At 36.6% G+C, this 18927-nt stretch overlaps 1 protein-coding gene across 4 annotated transcripts in view; it reads left to right on the forward strand.

Annotated features, from left to right (window-relative positions):
* Window positions 1–18927, forward strand: part of UBR3 (ubiquitin protein ligase E3 component n-recognin 3) — a 364711-nt gene that overhangs the window by 224535 nt on the left and 121249 nt on the right. For all 4 annotated transcript variants that reach the window (XM_037850484.1, XM_037850488.1, XM_037850485.1 and 1 more), the window contains exon 24: window positions 5690–5778. In XM_037850484.1, the coding sequence (XP_037706412.1) occupies window positions 5690–5778 (89 nt within the window). The remainder of the gene's footprint in view (window positions 1–5689; window positions 5779–18927) is intronic.

Genomic DNA, 18927 nt, shown 5'->3' on the forward strand with positions numbered 1-18927 from the left:
TATTGTTAGACAGTGTAATAAATACTGTGTTAGGTGCTCAGAGTGTTATTGGGAGTACCAGGAAATAAGATTAAGAAGGTAACCAGATATCATTTAACTGTTACTTAGTGTATGTATGACTATAGGGAAGCCGTTGAAGGATTTAAAATAGGGGAATAATATATAGTGTAATCCCATGCAGATGGATTAAAGTGGATAAGATTGGAAATTGGGAGATCAAGCTATTTAGGAATCTAGGGGTTGGTGTGTGTGAGGGTCTGAACTAAGGTAGCAATAGTAAAGAGAGGAAGAGAGAAATATGAGCTTATTTAGCAGGTACAAGTGTCAAGATTTGGTGATCAATCTAATGTGAGGGGTGAGAGAGAAGTAATGGATAGTTCCCAGATTTTCTTTTTACCAAGATAAGAGAATACAGGAGAGGACTCAGGTTTAGCAATAAAATTGATGTGCTCATTTTTGAACATTACTGAGTTTGAGGAGGACATACAGGTGAAGATGTGTAGTAAGATTTTGAGGTTTGAGACTTAGGGGAGAATTCTGAATTAGAGATACAGATTTGGACAGAAAGGTAATAGTTGAAGTATATACAGTATTTATACTGGGAGAGAATATATACAGTAAGAAAATGAGAAAACTAATATAGAACTCCAGGGATTAAAAAGATTGACTGAGGAAGGGTACCTACAAATGTGACTTCAGAGGGATGGCTAGAATGGAGTAGGAGGAAAACTGGGGAAGAGTAGCATTAGAGAAAGCATAAGAGGAAGGGATTTATCAAGATTGTTGAAGACTGCAAGAGCTCAGATGAGATTGTTGTCCATATGATTTGATAGTTAGGAGGTCATTCTTTGGTAGCTGTATCAGGAACAATTTTAGTTGCATACATAGTTGTGCTTCATTTTTAATGTAGTTAAAAGTTGGTGTTACAGAAAATTCACCCTGAAAGTATCATATCCCCAAACCTATAGTATTTAAAAAATTTAGGAGAGTTCCTTTTTTTCTCTTAGAACTTCATAAGCAGGAGTTGTTACAAAGAACTAACATTTAATAGGTGATAGTTTGTTAATTTTGAATTAGTAACAATGTAGAATTTAATAAATATATTGATAAAATTAGAAGGTTGAAACAAGGTAGAATTTTATTTTTTTTTAACTTCTTCTAAATTGGTAGTCTCTCCTGGTTACATAATAGTCTTTTTTTTTAAGGAAGGTAAACATTCAGTGAGTTAAAGTTTATTTTATTTGGTTAAAGATATTTTGTAGTTAATAGATGTAATTCTGGAGGACACAGTTTAGATGCTATTTATTACAAAATAATAAAGACTTTCTTTGTTATGGGTTTTGTTTCCTTTGAGTGGTGATGATGTTGCTGAGGACTAGAAACTAATTCTGTAGCAGACAGCTAAGGATTAAGATAAATCTATTTGAATCTCACTATGCTTCTCACATTGTCTGTTCTCAATTTATTTTGTATTAAGTTTCTTAATAAAAGCAGAAGAGTTCATAAACACTTGATGATCCATTTCCGGGTACTTCACCTGTAGACAAACTTGGCATCACTTTCATAATAGATTTGCTCCATAGAAAATATGATGAAAAAGGGAACTTCAGATGATTGTAATAATATTCAGTCTCAGTGTGTGGAGTACTTCTGGGATAATAATGGACAATTTCTGAGTTATACATTTCAGAACATGTTCATGTCTTTTAAGATCTTTATTAACATTTTTGCCGATTTTAGAAAAGGAATAGCCTGAAATAAAAAATTCAGGTGGGAAAAATAACAATAATGATTTTCTTTTTCTGGTGATCATAGATCATAGAAGGCTAGTGTAGGAATGCATTTTAATACTAGTGCCAATAAATTACTTTTGATATTTTCCTGTGTTTTATATATGGATTTGTTATTTGAAATGTACTTTTATGGACATACTTATTCCAAATGTAAATGTGTGTGTTTAAAGTGAGCAGCTGAGTGCCATACTGATTATTTTAACTAAAGAAACATTCCAAAATGTATATAGTAAATTTAAATAAGTATACTGTTTTAGTTTCTTGGCTACTAAAGCAAATACCATGCAATGGGTTGGCTTAAACAATAGTAATTTATTGATTCATGGTTTTGAGGATAGGAGAAGTTCAAAATCAAGGAATCATCAAAGTGATGCTTTCTCCCAGAAGACTGTGGTGTTCTGAGACTGGCTACAAGTGATCCTTGGTCCTTGACACCTCTCCTGGCTTCTGAGTCCCTTTTCTTCCAGCTTCTGGCTTCTCTCTGTATATTTCTCTGTCTCTGTGGCCTTCCATATAAGGCCTGTAGTAATAGGATTAAGATCCATCCTGATTGGGCCACACCTTAACTGAAGTAACCTTGTCAAAGGGTCCTGTTTACAATGGGCTCATACCCCCAGAAATGGATTAAGTTTAAGAATATTTTTTTTCTGGGGTACATGGCTTCAAGACACCACATATATCTTCAAAGTAGTGATATAGGAGACCAAACATGTATTCTGTCAGTGCTGTTGTTGTTTTGTTCATGCCATGATATATTTTGAGGTCCCTTAGAATGCATTGAGAAGCTATAGCACATTTTAATTTTGTTTCCATTTCTTCCATGGTGGCAGATATTTGTCCACTGCAGATGAATTAAATTTCTTTTTAACATTTTATTTTTAAGTAACCTCATATATTTCAAGGACAATACAAAGAACTTCTTGAACTACTTGAGAGTAAGTTGCTGATCTGATGCCTCTTCATGTTGGAATACCTTAGTGTGTAAAAAGGACATTTTCTTACATAACCATCATAAAATGTTAGAAACAGGAAATTTAATACTGTATTTGAGTATGACAAAATCCTTAGTTTCCATTCAAGTTTTATAGCAAAAGAACCCAGCCCAGAACCACACATTGCATTTAGTTGTCATGTCTCTTTAGTCTACATCAGTCTGGAATAGTTTCTTCGGTCTTTCCTTTATTTTCATGACCTTGGCCCTTCTGAAGATTATATGGCAGTAACATTGTAGAATGTCCTTTAATTTAGGCTTGTCTGATGTTCCCTTATGTTTAGATTCAGATTATATGAATCTTTGGCTGAATATTGAAGAAGTGTTGTTGTTTTCTTTTCATTGCATCCTGTCAGGTGTCTTCATTTTGTTTCATTACTGATGATTAACCTTGATCACTTGATTAAGGTAGTGTCTGCCAGACTTCTTCACTGTCAAATTACTCTTTTTTTCCCCTTTGTAATTAATATGTAAGTTGTGGAGAAATACTTTGTGACTATGTAATACCCTGTTCCTCATCAACTTTCAGTTTATTCACTCATTTATTTATAGCAGTATGGGCCCATAGATTCTTGTTTTATTTTATGGATTGTAATCCTATATGCTTGTTATTCATTTTGATTGCTCAGCTTGTTTCAGATTTGGCCAGTGGGAGCCCCTTCAAACTGGCTTCTGTGTACTTTTGCCTTATCCCTATCATTCTTTGAGCATTTTCCTATTTTCTGGGGTAAAAAGATGTTCTAGGCTCATCTTGGAGTTAGCCATTTCTCCAAAGAGCCCTGGTTCCTTTTAGTGGAGAATGGTATTTAGAAACTAGAATTTAGGTATCTGGTTTGCTCATTGCTAATATGGTTTAGTTGTTCCCAGGCCCTCTTAGTGGACAGAATTAAGGTGTTTGTGTGTGTGTATGTGTGTGTGTGTGTGTATGTGTGTGTGTGTGTGTGTGTATGCATGTGTGTGTGTGAGAGAGAGATCTATATTTATTTTTATATCTACCTATATGTATTAAAAACTTTGAATTTACCCGCATATCTCCAATTCCAGTTCAACACCGTAAGTCATTCTTTTTCACTCTCTTCCCATGTTTTTAACTACTTAATCTAATCCCACAGTGAGAAACCTGGCACCAATTATTTTCAATATATATTACTTTTTTGATCAATTCCCTTGTATGTAATCAATTTCCTGTAATCTTCCACTATATGAATACCCTCCTGTGCCAGGCTGTTGAGTCCTGACAACATGTGATAGGATACTGTTGCCATGTTACATGTTCAAGAAGGGAAAACAAGGGAAGGGTGGATTTAATTTTTCGAAATGGCCAATGTCATTGACTTAAGTTTGATGAATAAAGTGAGTGATCAACCTGCATCATATTTTGGCTCAAAAACTATAAATATTGAAAATTGTAATTATGAAATAATAAAGCAAGTTTTCTTATGTGGATCCTAAATTGTCTTTAAGTCATGTATTCAAAAAAAAGCAATAAAAATCTTTTGAACATCATTGGCATAAATATGTTACTTCCCATGGTAAGGTGAACCACAGACTTGACTTGATAGTTGTACCTTATCTATTTAGTTCATGATTATCTCCACTAATTGGATAGGAGCAGATGTGTGAATAATATAAAAATTAGTATTAACATTTCATTAATCTAAATTCTATATGCTATATCCTTGGGTCATTTCAGATTATTAGTAAATTATTTTTAGTTTCCCCATGGAAATGACTTCATAGACTCTCAGTTTAATATAATGCTTTGACTTTTATAGTGGTTAGCTATGTAGATGATCATTTAAAGAAACTGCTGTTGGTTATACTCTGTCCCTTATGTTTTTAATGTCTTTTGTATCATGGGCTATGGTAAATTCCTCTCTGAGTTTTATTCAAGTAAAAGGTTTATCTCTCCTGATAAAATAATTTATAACATAGCTTTTAACCTTTCTTTTTCTTTTTCTTCTTCCTCTCCCTCTCCTCTTGCTATTTAACCTTCCCTGCTGGGGATAAAATTTTATGCTCACTGGTACTGTTAGCATCCCATAATCTACGGAAGTCTATCTCTCTTCTTTATTAATTTACTTTTATTTTCTTATTCTTACGTCATAGTCCTGTTGTGTTGGCGTGGGTTTTTGTTTGTTTCGTTTTGTTTTGTTTTTGGCAACCAGCCTGAAATTAAAATACTTTTTGGAAGTAGGTTAAGGATGAATAGTAAATAGAGTACAGTGAATTAATCTAGAGGAATATTTATACTTAGGTTTGGAATTCAGTTCTATTATTTATGTTGAAGTTGGAAATTGGTTTCAGGTTTTTATTTTAAATTTTACTTCAAACAAAATAAAATGAATTTGAAATATCTGCCAGTAGAGCTGGGAAACTTCCTAGCATCTGCTTGTTGTATATCTGTTAGGTAAGACCTATTCTTAGGGTAATAGTAAATATGACCATTTTTATCTCCTAGATTTGTTCTTATCCGAACATAGCTTTTTCTAGCTTTTTCTATACCTGGAGTTAAATTTTTTGGTTCCTTGTTAAGACGACTCTTCTTACTCATGCTACCAATTGATGTATACTTAGGAAACAAGTACGAATCTTATTCCTTTGTAGATGGAAATTCATGTTTCATGTTGAAATTCGTAGTTATGAACACTATTTTCTGTCTGCCTTAATTATTATTTCACATTTAAAGTGGAATCTTGGCTTTTATTTTTTCAGTGACTTTCAGACCCTTTTAAAGCAGTGAGTCTTTTTAAGGACAGTGAAGTCTTACATGAAACTTAATACATAATACAGAAAAATAGATTGCTCATGACTGTGTGCCGTCAGCTTTTCATACATTAAATACTCCTGAAAGATAGTAGACAAGCACATCTGGTATTTGAAACTTTATTTCTGTTTAATCTAGGCGGCAAAAGGCTAGAGAGAGGCAGCAAAAATTGCTTGCAGAGTTTGCGTCACGTCAGAAAAGCTTCATGGAAACTGCAATGGATGTTGGTAAGTCAAAATTTATTAGTTTTGAATTCTCAAAATTACAGTGCACCTTAGATTTGATAGGCCCACCATTAAACATTTTCTTATTCTGATCTTTTCCAGTGAAATTATCCAAAGATGTTTAAAATAGTTTTCACACAGTTTTAGTGCCCTCTCCCGCTGTGATCACTTCATTATTTCTTAAAATTGGGTGTGCTTCTCACCTTCATTAGGATTAGCAGTTAGGGTTTTTATAATGAGAGGATATGCCACATTCCTGTGTATGAGAAAAGATGACAGTAGATTACTGTAACTTTTTACAACCATTGAAGACTAATGTTGAAGAAATAGGTTAAATCTCAGTTAATCTCAGTCGTCAGTTAAACAGGATACTTCCTCCCCTGACTACTTCTTGCATTCCTGTGAAAATTTTTGTTTTTTGTTTTTTACTTTTAGACAAAATTGCTGACTGGAAATAAGCTAAAATCATGCATTTAATTAAAATACATATACGTATGTACATTCCAAATGCATACACATTCTCATGCACCTGTGTGCACATAGCACCCATAACTGATGCCTAGAGGAGGTGTGGGGAGAGGGGTCAGTCCAAATTTAACCTAAGGTTTTCTAAAGTGTCAACAGAGGAATTTATGTTCAGAATATAACTTTGGTGAATAAGGAATGAATATTTAAATTGTTTATCAGATTATGACAGTTTTAGTTTTCTTTCCACTCAGTCATACAATCCTTTGCATGAAATTCTGTTCCAATCTGATCCAGTTGCTTTCTAGGTGTGCTGTGCAGCCATTACCTTGGGACTTCCTTTCTTGTGTGCTGGAACCAGGGTTCCTGTGTCATATCATTTTCTCTCTCTCTCTCTTTTTTTTCATCTTGTTTTGTTGGACTACAGCCTAAAGTATGTTCCCAATATGTTGGCATAGAAGGTAAACTTTCTGATTCTTTATATGTCTGGAAAGGACATTAGTTTGATCTCATACCTGATCATTTGGATGGATAGAATTCCAAATTGATGTGCATTTTTTGTCACAATTGTGATGGCATTGCTCCCCTGTCTTTTACCATTCGTCTGATAAGAAGTCTGATAGCAGTATGAATTGTACTCCTTTGTAGATGAGCATTTTTTCCCTTCTTTCCTCTGACAGTTCTGTGATTGTTTGACCTTAGAGATCTGAAATTTTTGATTTGTATTTATGTATAGTTTTTTCATTTCCTTGGTACTTAATGAGACTTTTCAGTTTGAAGTCTCATATCTCTGAATCTCAGAATTTTTTTTCTTATGATTTCTTTGATAACTGTTATAGCTAATCTCCAAGATTGCCCTCAGTGATCCCCACCTCCTGGTATTTATGCCTTTGTGTAGTCTCCTATATTGTGTGACGAATATAGGAGATATATGGTATATATATGACAGAACTGTGGCATGTCATTTCTGAGAAAAGGTTATGAAAGACATTAACTTCTGTCTTGATTGCTTTCTTTGTCTTGGATCACTTGCTCTGGGGGAAGCCAGCTGCCATGTTGTGAGTGGCCATTCTAGAAAAGCCCAGGTGGTAAGGAAATGAGTCACATGAGTGAGCCTGTAAGTGAAACTTCCAGCCCCAGTCAAGCCTTCAGATAACTACAGGCCCAGCTTGACGGCAGTCTCATGGGAGATCCTGAGCCAGCCCCATCCAGCTAAGCTGCTCCTGGATTCTTGACCCACAGAAACTGTGTGTGATGATAAATGTTCTTTTAAGCCACTGAGTTTTGTGCTATTACAAATATTTATTACAATAATTTTTCCCTGTATTTCCTCTGTTTAATTTTTTTGAGCTTCCTTTTAGTTTGATGTTTGATCTCGTGGATTAATCTTTCATGTCTCTTTCATATCATGTTTTCTTTCTGCTTTGTATGCTTACAGAGTTCTTTTTTCAGTATCTTGTTCTTAATTTGGGTATAGAATTTTTTTTCCAAATCTTTCTGAATGTGTTACATGCAGCCCTCACCCCCTCCACCCCACCATTTATCCTAGATCCTTCCAGAATCACTTTTCTAATTTATGTTGTTGTTTCATGTTGCTAGCCCTTATTTGCCTGATGATCCTTGATTGTCCTGGAGAGATGGTCTGGGTAGGTGGTATATGTTTATTTTACTGAGGTAAAAATAGGTTTGGTCCTAGTAGTTCTCTCCAATCTTTACATATGGGTGAGACATTTCAACTGTCAGTCTTCGATTAGGGTGGAAAGACAGCAGACTGCTCTAAGTTTTGGCCCCAAAGGCTAGAATAATAGGTTGCTGGCTAGCTAATGTGATAATATTCACACTGGTAGCTCCAGTGTTCTACAAGCAGCTGATTTGGTTTCTTTGAAGAATAGTCTGTTTTTTTTCCTGTGGTAAATGCTAGGTCACCTGAGCTCTGTTCAGTCAGGGTTGGGAAGAGAATGGGGCTGCTGGGCAGTGTAGTTCTGTATATAGCCCTTCAATTAATTGTTCTGTTTTCAGTCACTTCATACTTACGACTTGCATCCTCTATCTCACTGGCTGATTTTGAGCCTAGAGTTGACATCCTAAGGGACAGATCAGTTCTTCCTTTTTTATAACTTTCTCATAGCACATATGAGATTGCTGTTTTTATGGCTTTATCTGACAGCATGGTTCCATCTTCTCTCCCATTACTCCATCCTTTCTCTATATTCTTGTGGAATACTTCATGTATTTATCTACTTTTCTTTTAATGATTTTTAGAAATAATGAGACAGAAGTATGTGTTAAGTCTATATTCTTGACTTACTAATATGTATTACATTGTATAAAGTTTAATTTTTATTATCCTAGAATTCTGTGTTAATTGTAGAAATTTAGAAAATATAATCACAAATAAGAAAATAATATTGTATTTTTACTACCAGATTTCCTAATTTAGTTTGTGTCCTTACAGATCTTCTTTTGAAAATTTTCTAACATGCAGAAAAGTTGGAAGAATAGTATTATAAACACCCATATACACTAATTGTTCTAAATATAAATTTGTTCAATTTTGAGGATTGGTGCCCTGTCCTTCGTTTTAAGTCAATCATGTGGTCTATTTAAAAATAAAAGCCTGTAAATAAAAGTCATGTTTTAGTAATTTGTTCCTTAAATAACACACATTCATACACTGATACCAAATGAAAAAAAAAATTTTTAAACACAATATATGCTTAACACAAGTAGAACAAGATATACAAAAACATATGAAGGGGAGGCGGGGCAAGATGGCAGACTGGTGAGCTGTATGTTTTAGTTACTCCTCCAGGAAAGTAGGTAAAAAGCCAGGAACTGCGTGGACTGGACACCACAGAGCAATCTGTCTTTGGGCATACTTCATACAACACTCATGAAAACGTGGAACTGCTGAGATCAGCGAAATCTGTAAGTTTTTGCGGCCAGGGGACCCGCGCCCCTCCCTGCCAGGCTCAGTCCCGGGGGAGGAGGGGCTGTCAGCTCCGGGAAGGAGAAGGGAGAATTGCAGTGGCTGCTCTTATCGGAAACTCATTCTACTGATTCAAACTCCAACCATAGATAGACTGAGACCAGACACCAGAGACTCTGAGAGCAGCCAGCCCAGCAGAGAGGAGACAGGCATACAAAAAAAACAACACGAAAAATTCCAAAATAAAAGCAGAGGATTTTTGGAGTTCTGGTGAACACAGAAAGGGGAAGGGCGGAGATCAGGCCTTGAGGTGCATATTCAAATCCCGAAGCAAAGCTGATCTCTCTGCCCTGTGCACCTTTCCTTAATGGCCCTGGTTGCTTTGTCTATTAGCATTTCAATAACCCATTAGATCTCTGAGGAGGGCCGTTTTTTTTTTTTTTTTTTTTTTTTTTTTTTAAATCCTTTTTGCTTTTTCTAAAACAATTACTCTAAGAAGCTCAATACAGAAAGCTTCAAAGAATTGAAATTTGGGCACGTCAAGTCAAGAGCAGAACTAAGAGAGCTCTGAGACAAAAGGCAATAATCCAGTGGCTGAGAAAATTCACTAAACAACACAACTTCCCAAGAAAAGGGGGGTGTCCGCTCACAGCCACCATCCTGGTGGACAGGAAACACTCCTGCCCATCGCCAGCCCCATAGCCCAGAGCTGCCCCAGACAACCCAGTGTGACGGAAGTGCTTCAAATAACAGGCACACACCACAAAACTGGGCGTGGACATTAGCCTTCCCTGCAACCTCAGCTGAATGTCCCAGAGCTGGGAAGGGGGAGCAGTGTGAATTAACAGAGCCCCATTCAGCCATCATTTGAGCAGACTGGGAGCCTCCCAACACAGCCCAGCAGCCCAGATCTGCCCTGGGGGGACGGCACTCACCTGTGACATAGCACAGTCATCCCTCAACAGAGGACCCGGGGTGCACAGCCTGGAAGAGGGGCCCACTTGCAAGTCTCAGGAGCCATACGCCAATACCAAAGACTTGTGGGTCAGTGGCAGAGACAAACTGTGGCAGGACTGAACTGAAGGATTAGACTATTGCAGCAGCTTTAAAACTCTAGGATCATCAGGGAGATTTGATTGTTAGGGCCACCCCCCCTCCCCGACTGCCCAGAAACACGCCCCACATACAGGGCAGGCAACACCAACTACACACGCAAGCTTGGTACACCAATTGGGCCCCACAAGACTCACTCCCCCACTCACCAAAAAGGCTAAGCAGGGGAGATCTGGCTTGTGGAGAACAGGTGGCTCGTGGACGCCACCTGCTGGTTAGTTAGAGAAAGTGTACTCCACGAAGCTCTAGATCTGATAAATTAGAGATAAGGACTTAACTGGTCTACAAACCCTAAAAGAACCCTATCAAGTTCAGCAAATGCCACGAGGCCAAAAACAACAGAAAATTATAAAGCATATGAAAAAACCAGACGATATGGATAACCCAAGCCCAAGCACCCAAATCAAAAGACCAGAAGAGACACAGCACCTAGAGCAGCTACTCAAAGAACTAAAGATGAACAATGAGACCATAGTACGGGATATGAAGGAAATCAAGAAGACCCTAGAAGAGCATAAAGAAGACATTGCAAGACTAAATAAAAAAATGGATGATCTTATGGAAATTAAAGAAACTGTTGACCAAATTAAAAAGATTCTGGACACTCATAGTACAAGACTAGAGGAAGTTGAACAACGAATCAGTGACCTGGAAGATGACAGAATGGAAAATGAAAGCATAAAAGAAAGAATGGGGAAAAAAATTGAAAAACTCGAAATGGACCTCAGGGATATGATAGATGATATGAAACGTCCGAATATAAGACTCATTGGTGTCCCAGAAGGGGAAGAAAAGGGTAAAGGTCTAGGAAGAGTATTCAAAGAAATTGTTGGGGAAAACTTCCCAAATCTTCTAAACAACATAAATACACAAATCATAAATGCTCAGCGAACTCCAAATAGAATAAATCCAAAAAAACCCACTCCGAGACATATACTGATCACACTGTCAAACATAGAAGAGAAGGAGCAAGTTCTGAAAGCAGCAAGAGAAAAGCAATTCACCACATACAAAGGAAACAGCATAAGACTAAGTAGTGACTACTCAGCAGCCACCATGGAGGCAAGAAGGCAGTGGCACGATATATTTAAAATTCTGAGTGAGAGGAATTTCCAGCCAAGAATACTTTATCCAGCAAAGCTCTCCTTCAAATTTGAGGGAGAGCTTAAATTTTTCACAGACAAAGAAATGCTGAGAGAATTTGCTAACAAGAGACCTGCCCTACTGGAGATACTAAAGGGAGCCCTACAGACAGAGAAACAAAGACAGGACAGAGAGACCTGGAGAAAGGTTCAGTACTAAAGAGATTCGGTATGGGTACAATAAAGGATATTAATAGAGAGAGGGAAATATGGCAAACATAATCCAAAGGATAAGATGGCCGATTCAAGAAATGCCTTCACGGTTTTAACGTTGAATGTAAATGGATTAAACTCCCCAATTAAAAGATATAGATTCGCAGAATGGATCAAAAAAAATGAACCATCAATATGTTGCATACAAGAGACTCATCTTAGACACAGGGACACAAAGAAACTGAAAGTGAAAGGATGGAAAAAAATATTTCATGCAAGCTACAGCCAAAAGAAAGCAGGTGTAGCAATATTAATCTCAGATAAAATAGACTTTAAATGCAGGGATGTTTTGAGAGACAAAGAAGGCCACTACATACTAATAAAAGGGGCAATTCAGCAAGAAGAAATAACAATCGTAAATGTCTATGCACCCAATCAAGGTGCCACAAAATACATGAGAGAAACATTGGCAAAATTAAAGGAAGCAATTGACGTTTCCACAATAATTGTGGGAGACTTCAACACATCACTCTCTCCTATAGATAGATCAACCAGACAGAAGACCAATAAGGAAATTGAAAACCTAAACAATCTGATAAATGAATTAGATTTAACAGACATCTACAGGACATTACATCCCAAATCACCAGGATACACATACTTTTCTAGTGCTCACGGAACTTTCTCCAGAATAGATCATATGCTGGGACATAAAACAAGCCTCAATAAATTTAAAAAGATTGAAATTATTCAAAGCACATTCTCAGACCACAATGGAATACAATTAGAAGTCAATAACCATCAGAGACTTAGAAAATTCACAAATACCTGGAGGTTAAACAACACACTCCTAAACAATCAGTGGGTTAAAGAAGAAATAGCAAGAGAAATTGCTAAATATATAGAGACGAATGAAAATGAGAACACAACATACCAAAACCTATGGGATGCAGCAAAAGCAGTGCTAAGGGGGAAATTTATAGCACTAAACGCATATATTAAAAAGGAAGAAAGAGCCAAAATCAAAGAACTAATGGATCAACTGAAGAAGCTAGAAAATGAACAGCAAACCAATCCTAAACCAAGTACAAGAAAAGAAATAACAAGGATTAAAGCAGAAATAAATGACATAGAGAACAAAAAAACAATAGAGAGGATAAATATCACCAAAAGTTGGTTCTTTGAGAAGATCAACAAGATTGACAAGCCCCTAGCTAGACTGACAAAATCAAAAAGAGAGAAGACCCATATAAACAAAATAATGAATGAAAAAGGTGACATAACTGCAGATCCTGAAGAAATTAAAAAAATTATAAGAGGATATTATGAACAACTGTATGGCAACAAACTGGATAATGTAGAAGAAATGGACAATTTCCTGGAAACATATGAACAACCTAGACTGACCAGAGAAGAAATAGAAGACCTCAACCAACCCATCACAAGCAAAGAGATCCAATCAGTCATCAAAAATCTTCCCACAAATAAATGCCCAGGGCCAGATGGCTTCACAGGGGAATTCTACCAAACTTTCCAGAAAGAACTCACACCAATCTTACTCAAACTCTTTCAAAACATTGAAAAAATGGAACACTACCTAACTCATTTTATGAAGCTAACATCAATCTAATACCAAAACCAGGCAAAGATGCTACAAAAAAGGAAAACTACCGGCCAATCTCCCTAATGAATATAGATGCAAAAATCCTCAACAAAATACTTGCAAATCGAATCCAAAGACACATTAAAAAAATCATACACCATGACCAAGTGGGGTTCATTCCAGGCATGCAAGGATGGTTCAACATAAGAAAAACAATCAATGTATTACAACACATTAAAAACTCGAAAGGGAAAAAATCAATTGATCATCTCAATAGATGCTGAAAAAGCATTTGACAAAATCCAACATCCCTTTTTGATAAAAACACTTCAAAAGGTAGGAATTGAAGGAAACTTCCTCAACATGATAAAGAGCATATATGAAAAACCCACAGCCAGCATAGTACTCAATGGTGAGAGACTGAAAGCCTTCCCTCTAAGATCAGGAACAAGACAAGGACGCCCGCTGTCACCACTGTTATTCAACATTGTGCTGGAAGTGCTAGCCAGGGCAATCCGGCAAGAGAAAGAAATAAAAGGCATCCAAATTGGAAAAGAAGAAGTAAAACTGTCATTGTTTGCAGATGATATAATCTTATATCTAGAAAACCCTGAGAAATCGACAATACAGCTACTAGAGCTAATAAACAAATTTAGCAAAGTCACGGGATACAAGGTTAATGCACATAAGTCAGTAATGTTTCTATATGCTAGAAATGAACAAACTGAAGAGACACTCAAGAAAAAGATACCATTTTCAATAGCAACTAAAAAAATCAAGTACCTAGGAATCAACTTAACCAAAGATGTAAAAGACCTATACAAAGAAAACTACATAACTCTACTAAAAGAAATAGAAGGGGACCTTAAAAGATGGAAAAATATTCCATGTTCATGGATAGGAAGACTAAATGTCATTAAGATGTCAATTCTACCCAAACTCATCTACAGATTCAATGCAATCCCAATCAAAATTCCAACAACCTACTTTGCAGACTTGGAAAAGCTAGTTATCAAATTTATTTGGAAAGGGGAAGATGCCTCGAATTGCTAAAGACACTCTGAAAAAGAAAAACGAAGTGGGAGGACTTACACTCCCTGACTTTGAAGCTTATTATAAAGCCACAGTTGCCAAAACAGCATGGTACTGGCACAAAGATAGACATATAGATCAATGGAATCGAATTGAGAATTCAGAGATAGACCCTCAGATCTATGGCCGACTGATCTTTGATAAGGCCCCCAAAGTCACCGAACTGAGCCATAATGGTCTTTTCAACAAATGGGGCTGGGAGAGTTGGATATCCATATCCAAAAGAATGAAAGAGGACCCCTACCTCACCCCCTACACAAAAATTAACTCAAAATGGACCAAAGATCTCAATATAAAAGAAAGTACCATAAAACTCCTAGAAGATAATGTAGGAAAACATCTTCAAGACCTTGTATTAGGAGGCCACTTCCTAGACTTTACACCCAAAGCACAAGCAACAAAAGAGAAAATAGATAAATGGGAACTCCTCAAGCTTAGAAGTTTCTGCACCTCAAAGGAATTTCTCAAAAAGGTAAAGAGGCAGCCAACTCAATGGGAAAAAATTTTTGGAAACCATGTATCTGACAAAAGACTGATATCTTGCATATACAAAGAAATCCTACAACTCAATGACAATAGTACAGACAGCCCAATTATAAATGGGCAAAAGATATGAAAAGACAGTTCTCTGAAGAGGAAATACAAATGGCCAAGAAACACATGAAAAAATGTTCAGCTTCACTAGCTATTAGAGAGATGCAAATTAAGACCACAATGAGATACCATCTAACACCGGTTAGAATGGCTGCCATTAAACAAACAGGAAACTACAAATGCTGGAGGGGATGTGGAGAAATTGGAACTCTTATTCATTGTTGGTGGGACTGTATAATGGTTCAGCCACTCTGGAAGTCAGTCTGGCAGTTCCTTAGAAAACTAGATATAGAGTTACCATTCGACCCAGCGATTGCACTTCTCGGTATATACCCGGAAGATCGGAAAGCAGTGACACGAACAGATATCTGCACGCCAATGTTCATAGCAGCATTATTCACAATTGCCAAGAGATGGAAACAACCCAAATGTCCTTCAACAGATGAGTGGATAAATAAAATGTGGTATATACACACGATGGAATACTACGCGGCAGTAAGAAGGAACGATCTGGTGAAACATATGACAACATGGATGAACCTTGAAGACATAATGCTGAGCGAAATAAGCCAGGCACAAAAAGAGAAATATTATATGCTACCACTAATGTGAACTTTGAAAAATGTAAAACAAATGGTTTATAATGTAGAATGTAGGGGAACTAGCAGTAGAGAGCAATTAAGGAAGGGGGAACAATAATCCAAGAAGAACAGATAAGCTATTTAACGTTCTGGGGATGCCCAGAAATGACTATGGTCTGTTAATTTCTGATGGATGTAGTAGGAACAAGTTCACTGAAATGTTGCTATATTATGTAACTTTCTTGGGGTAAAGTAGGAACATGTTGGAAGTTAAGCAGTTATCTTAGGTTAGTTGTCTTTTTCTTACTCCCTTGTTATGGTCTCTTTGAAATCTTCTTTTATTGTATGTTTGTTTTCTTTTTAACTTTTTTTTTCATACAGTTGATTTAAAAAAGAAGGGAAAGTTAAAAAAAAAAAAAAAGAAAAAAGACAAACAAGGAAAAAAAAAAAAAAAGATGTAGTGCCCCCTTGAGGAGCCTGTGGAGAATGCAGGGGTATTCGCCTACCCCACCTCCATGGTTGCTAACATTACCACAGACATAGGGGACTGGTGGTTTGATGGGTTGAGCCCTCTACCATAAGTTTTACCCTTGGGAAGACGGTTGCTGCAAAGGAGAGGCTAGGCCTCCCTGTATTTGTGCCTAAGAGTCTCCTCCTGAATGCCTCTTTGTTGCTCAGATGTGGCCCTCTCTCTCTGGCTAAGCCAACTTGAAAGGTGAAATCACTGCCCTCCCCCCTACGTGGGATCAGACACCCAGGGAAGTGAATCTCCCTGGCAACGTGGAATATGACTCCCGGGGAGGAATGTAGACCCGGCATCGTGGGATGGAGAACATCTTCTTGACCAAAAGGGGGATGTGAAAGGAAATGAAAATAAGCTTCAGTGGCAGAGAGATTCCAAAACGAGCCGAGAGATCACTCTGGTGGGCACTCTTACGCACACTTTAGACAACCTTTTTTAGGTTCTAAAGAATTGGGGTAGCTGGTGGTGGATACCTGAAACTATTAAACTACAACTCAGAACCCATGAATCTCGAAGACAGTTGTATAAAAATGTAGCTTATGAGGGGTGACAGTGGGATTGGGAATGCCATAAGGACCAAACTCCACTTTGTCTAGTTTATGGATGGATGTGTAGAAAAGTAGGGGAAGCAAACAAACAGACAAAGGTACCCAGTGTTCTTTTTTACTTCAATTGCTCTTTTTCACTCTAATTATTATTCTTGTTATTTTTGTGTGTGTGCTAATGAAGGTGTCAGGGATTGATTTAGGTGATGAATGTACAACTATGTAATGGTACTGTAAACAATCGAAAGTACAATTTGTTTTGTATGACTGTGTGGTATGTGAATATATCTCAATAAAATGATGATTAAAAAAAAAAAAAAAACATATGAAGGGAAAGCTAATAATCTCCTATTTTCCCTTTTAATTTCACCCCTCTGGAACAAACCAGTGTAAATAGACTTTCTTGTTTCATATAAGCACATATAAGAATTATATGAACAGATTTTGTTTGTGTTTGTTTTTCCTGAAATGAAATCATACTGTACATAATACTGTGCAGTTTGCTTCCCTTTTTTTTTTAAACTTAGCAATGTATATCATGAACTTCTCTGCAAATGACTATAAACAGATCCCTTTTTTATCTTAAATTTCATTATGTGCACATACAGACAGTATTATGTACATGGGATTAATATAAATGCTTATAATTGTTATTTTTTCTTCTTCCATAACCTGTGATTACAACCTGAATTGTGCACTCTTGTACTTTTCTCTATGTTCATATGGTCCCCCTGTGCAAACATGATGTTCATATAAGGATCTCTTTCCCTTTTTCCTCTCCCTTCCTCTTTTTTGGTGGGGTGTTGTTTGCTTTACCAAATGGGGTCTCTTTTCCCTTCTCTCTACTTCAATAATATCTCCATGTCAACTCCAGTAGTTCTGATTCCAGTGGTTCTTGACTTTGGCTGCAGATTAGAATCATTGTAGCCCTTATAAAATAGTATCTGTGCCTGTGCTCCAGTGTAGACTAGTTAAAGAAGAATTTGTGGGAGTGGGCTCAGACATAGGAATTTTTTTAAAGTTCCCAACTGATTCTAATATGCATCTACGATTAAGAACCACTACTTTAATTCATTGTTTCTTTTCCTTCCTTTTTCCTTTTTTATCCCCTTAGGGGAGAGAGGGAGGTGGGGTGTTCATAATACTTCATAGTGAAATTGTAGCATACTTTACTCAACTGTATCTCTATTATTGGATATTCTCTTTTCCTTTCAGTTTTTTGTTTTATATTCTGCTATAACAAACAGTGCTGCAGTGAACAGCCAGTCTAACTTTTTGATATTAAGATATCACTTCATATCTACTCTTTGATAGCCACTAGATGGAGATAAGTGTTTATGCAGTTATAACCAATAATGTATAAAGATCCAGTTACAGTGATATAAATCCGACATTAACACAGATTTTTTTCATGAGCTGCCAGTTAAAAGTACAAAGTATTTTGTGTTTTGAAGTTTGAAGGTTGAGGAATTTGACATCTCCAGTGGCTCGATTATTCTATCAGTCTTTGGAAGGCTTTATGTTTAAAATTGAATTAGAAATCATGTTTTAATAATTAAGAATGAATGTTACTACTACAACTGGAATTTTTGGTATTTGATAAATAGTTTTATGAATTTATTATTTCAAATGTTTATCACATGATTCCTGATTAGGATAGTAGAGCTAAAAACATAGTCTTTTTCTTCAAAGCTTTAGTATAATGGGAAAGAAGGTAAATGAACAGTTCTAATGTGATTCTGTACTCCAGAGATGAACTAGAGATCACAAGAATTATGTACTTGATTGAAGGAGGGAAAAGAAATATTAAGGAAAATAGCTTTTATATTTGACGTCAATGCCCTTCAGCCAAAGACCACCAGAAACACATGGAAAATTGAACACATGGGTTTATTACTCATTACAGTAAGGGGGAATGTTCATCAAGGGGTCTCTTGCTTCCATCTTTTGGCAATTGTGAATAATGCCTCTGTGCACACCAGTGTGAAAATACCTGTTTGAGTCCCTTCTTTCAATTCTTTTGGATATATACCCAGAAGTGGGGTTGCCAGGTCATATAGTAATTCTATACTTAACTTTCTGAGGAACTACAGAACTGTCTTTCACAGCGTTTGCACCATTTTACATTCCCACCAACAATGAGCAAGTGTTCCTGTTTCTCCACATCCTCTCTAGCACATGTTAATTTTTTTTAATAGTAGCCATTCTAGTGGGTGTGAAATGGTATCTCACTGTGGTTTTGATTTGCATTCCCCTAATGGCTAATGATGTTGAGCACTTTTTCATGTACTCTTTGGCCATTTGTATATCCTCTTTGGAGAAATGTCATTCAGCTCTTTCACCCATTTTTTAATTGGTTATTTGTCTTTTCGTTGTTCAGTTGTAGGATTTCTTTATATATTCTAGACAGTG

Source organism: Choloepus didactylus, chromosome 9 (genome assembly GCF_015220235.1).
Source record: "Choloepus didactylus isolate mChoDid1 chromosome 9, mChoDid1.pri, whole genome shotgun sequence".
Taxonomy (NCBI): Eukaryota; Metazoa; Chordata; class Mammalia; order Pilosa; family Megalonychidae; genus Choloepus; species Choloepus didactylus.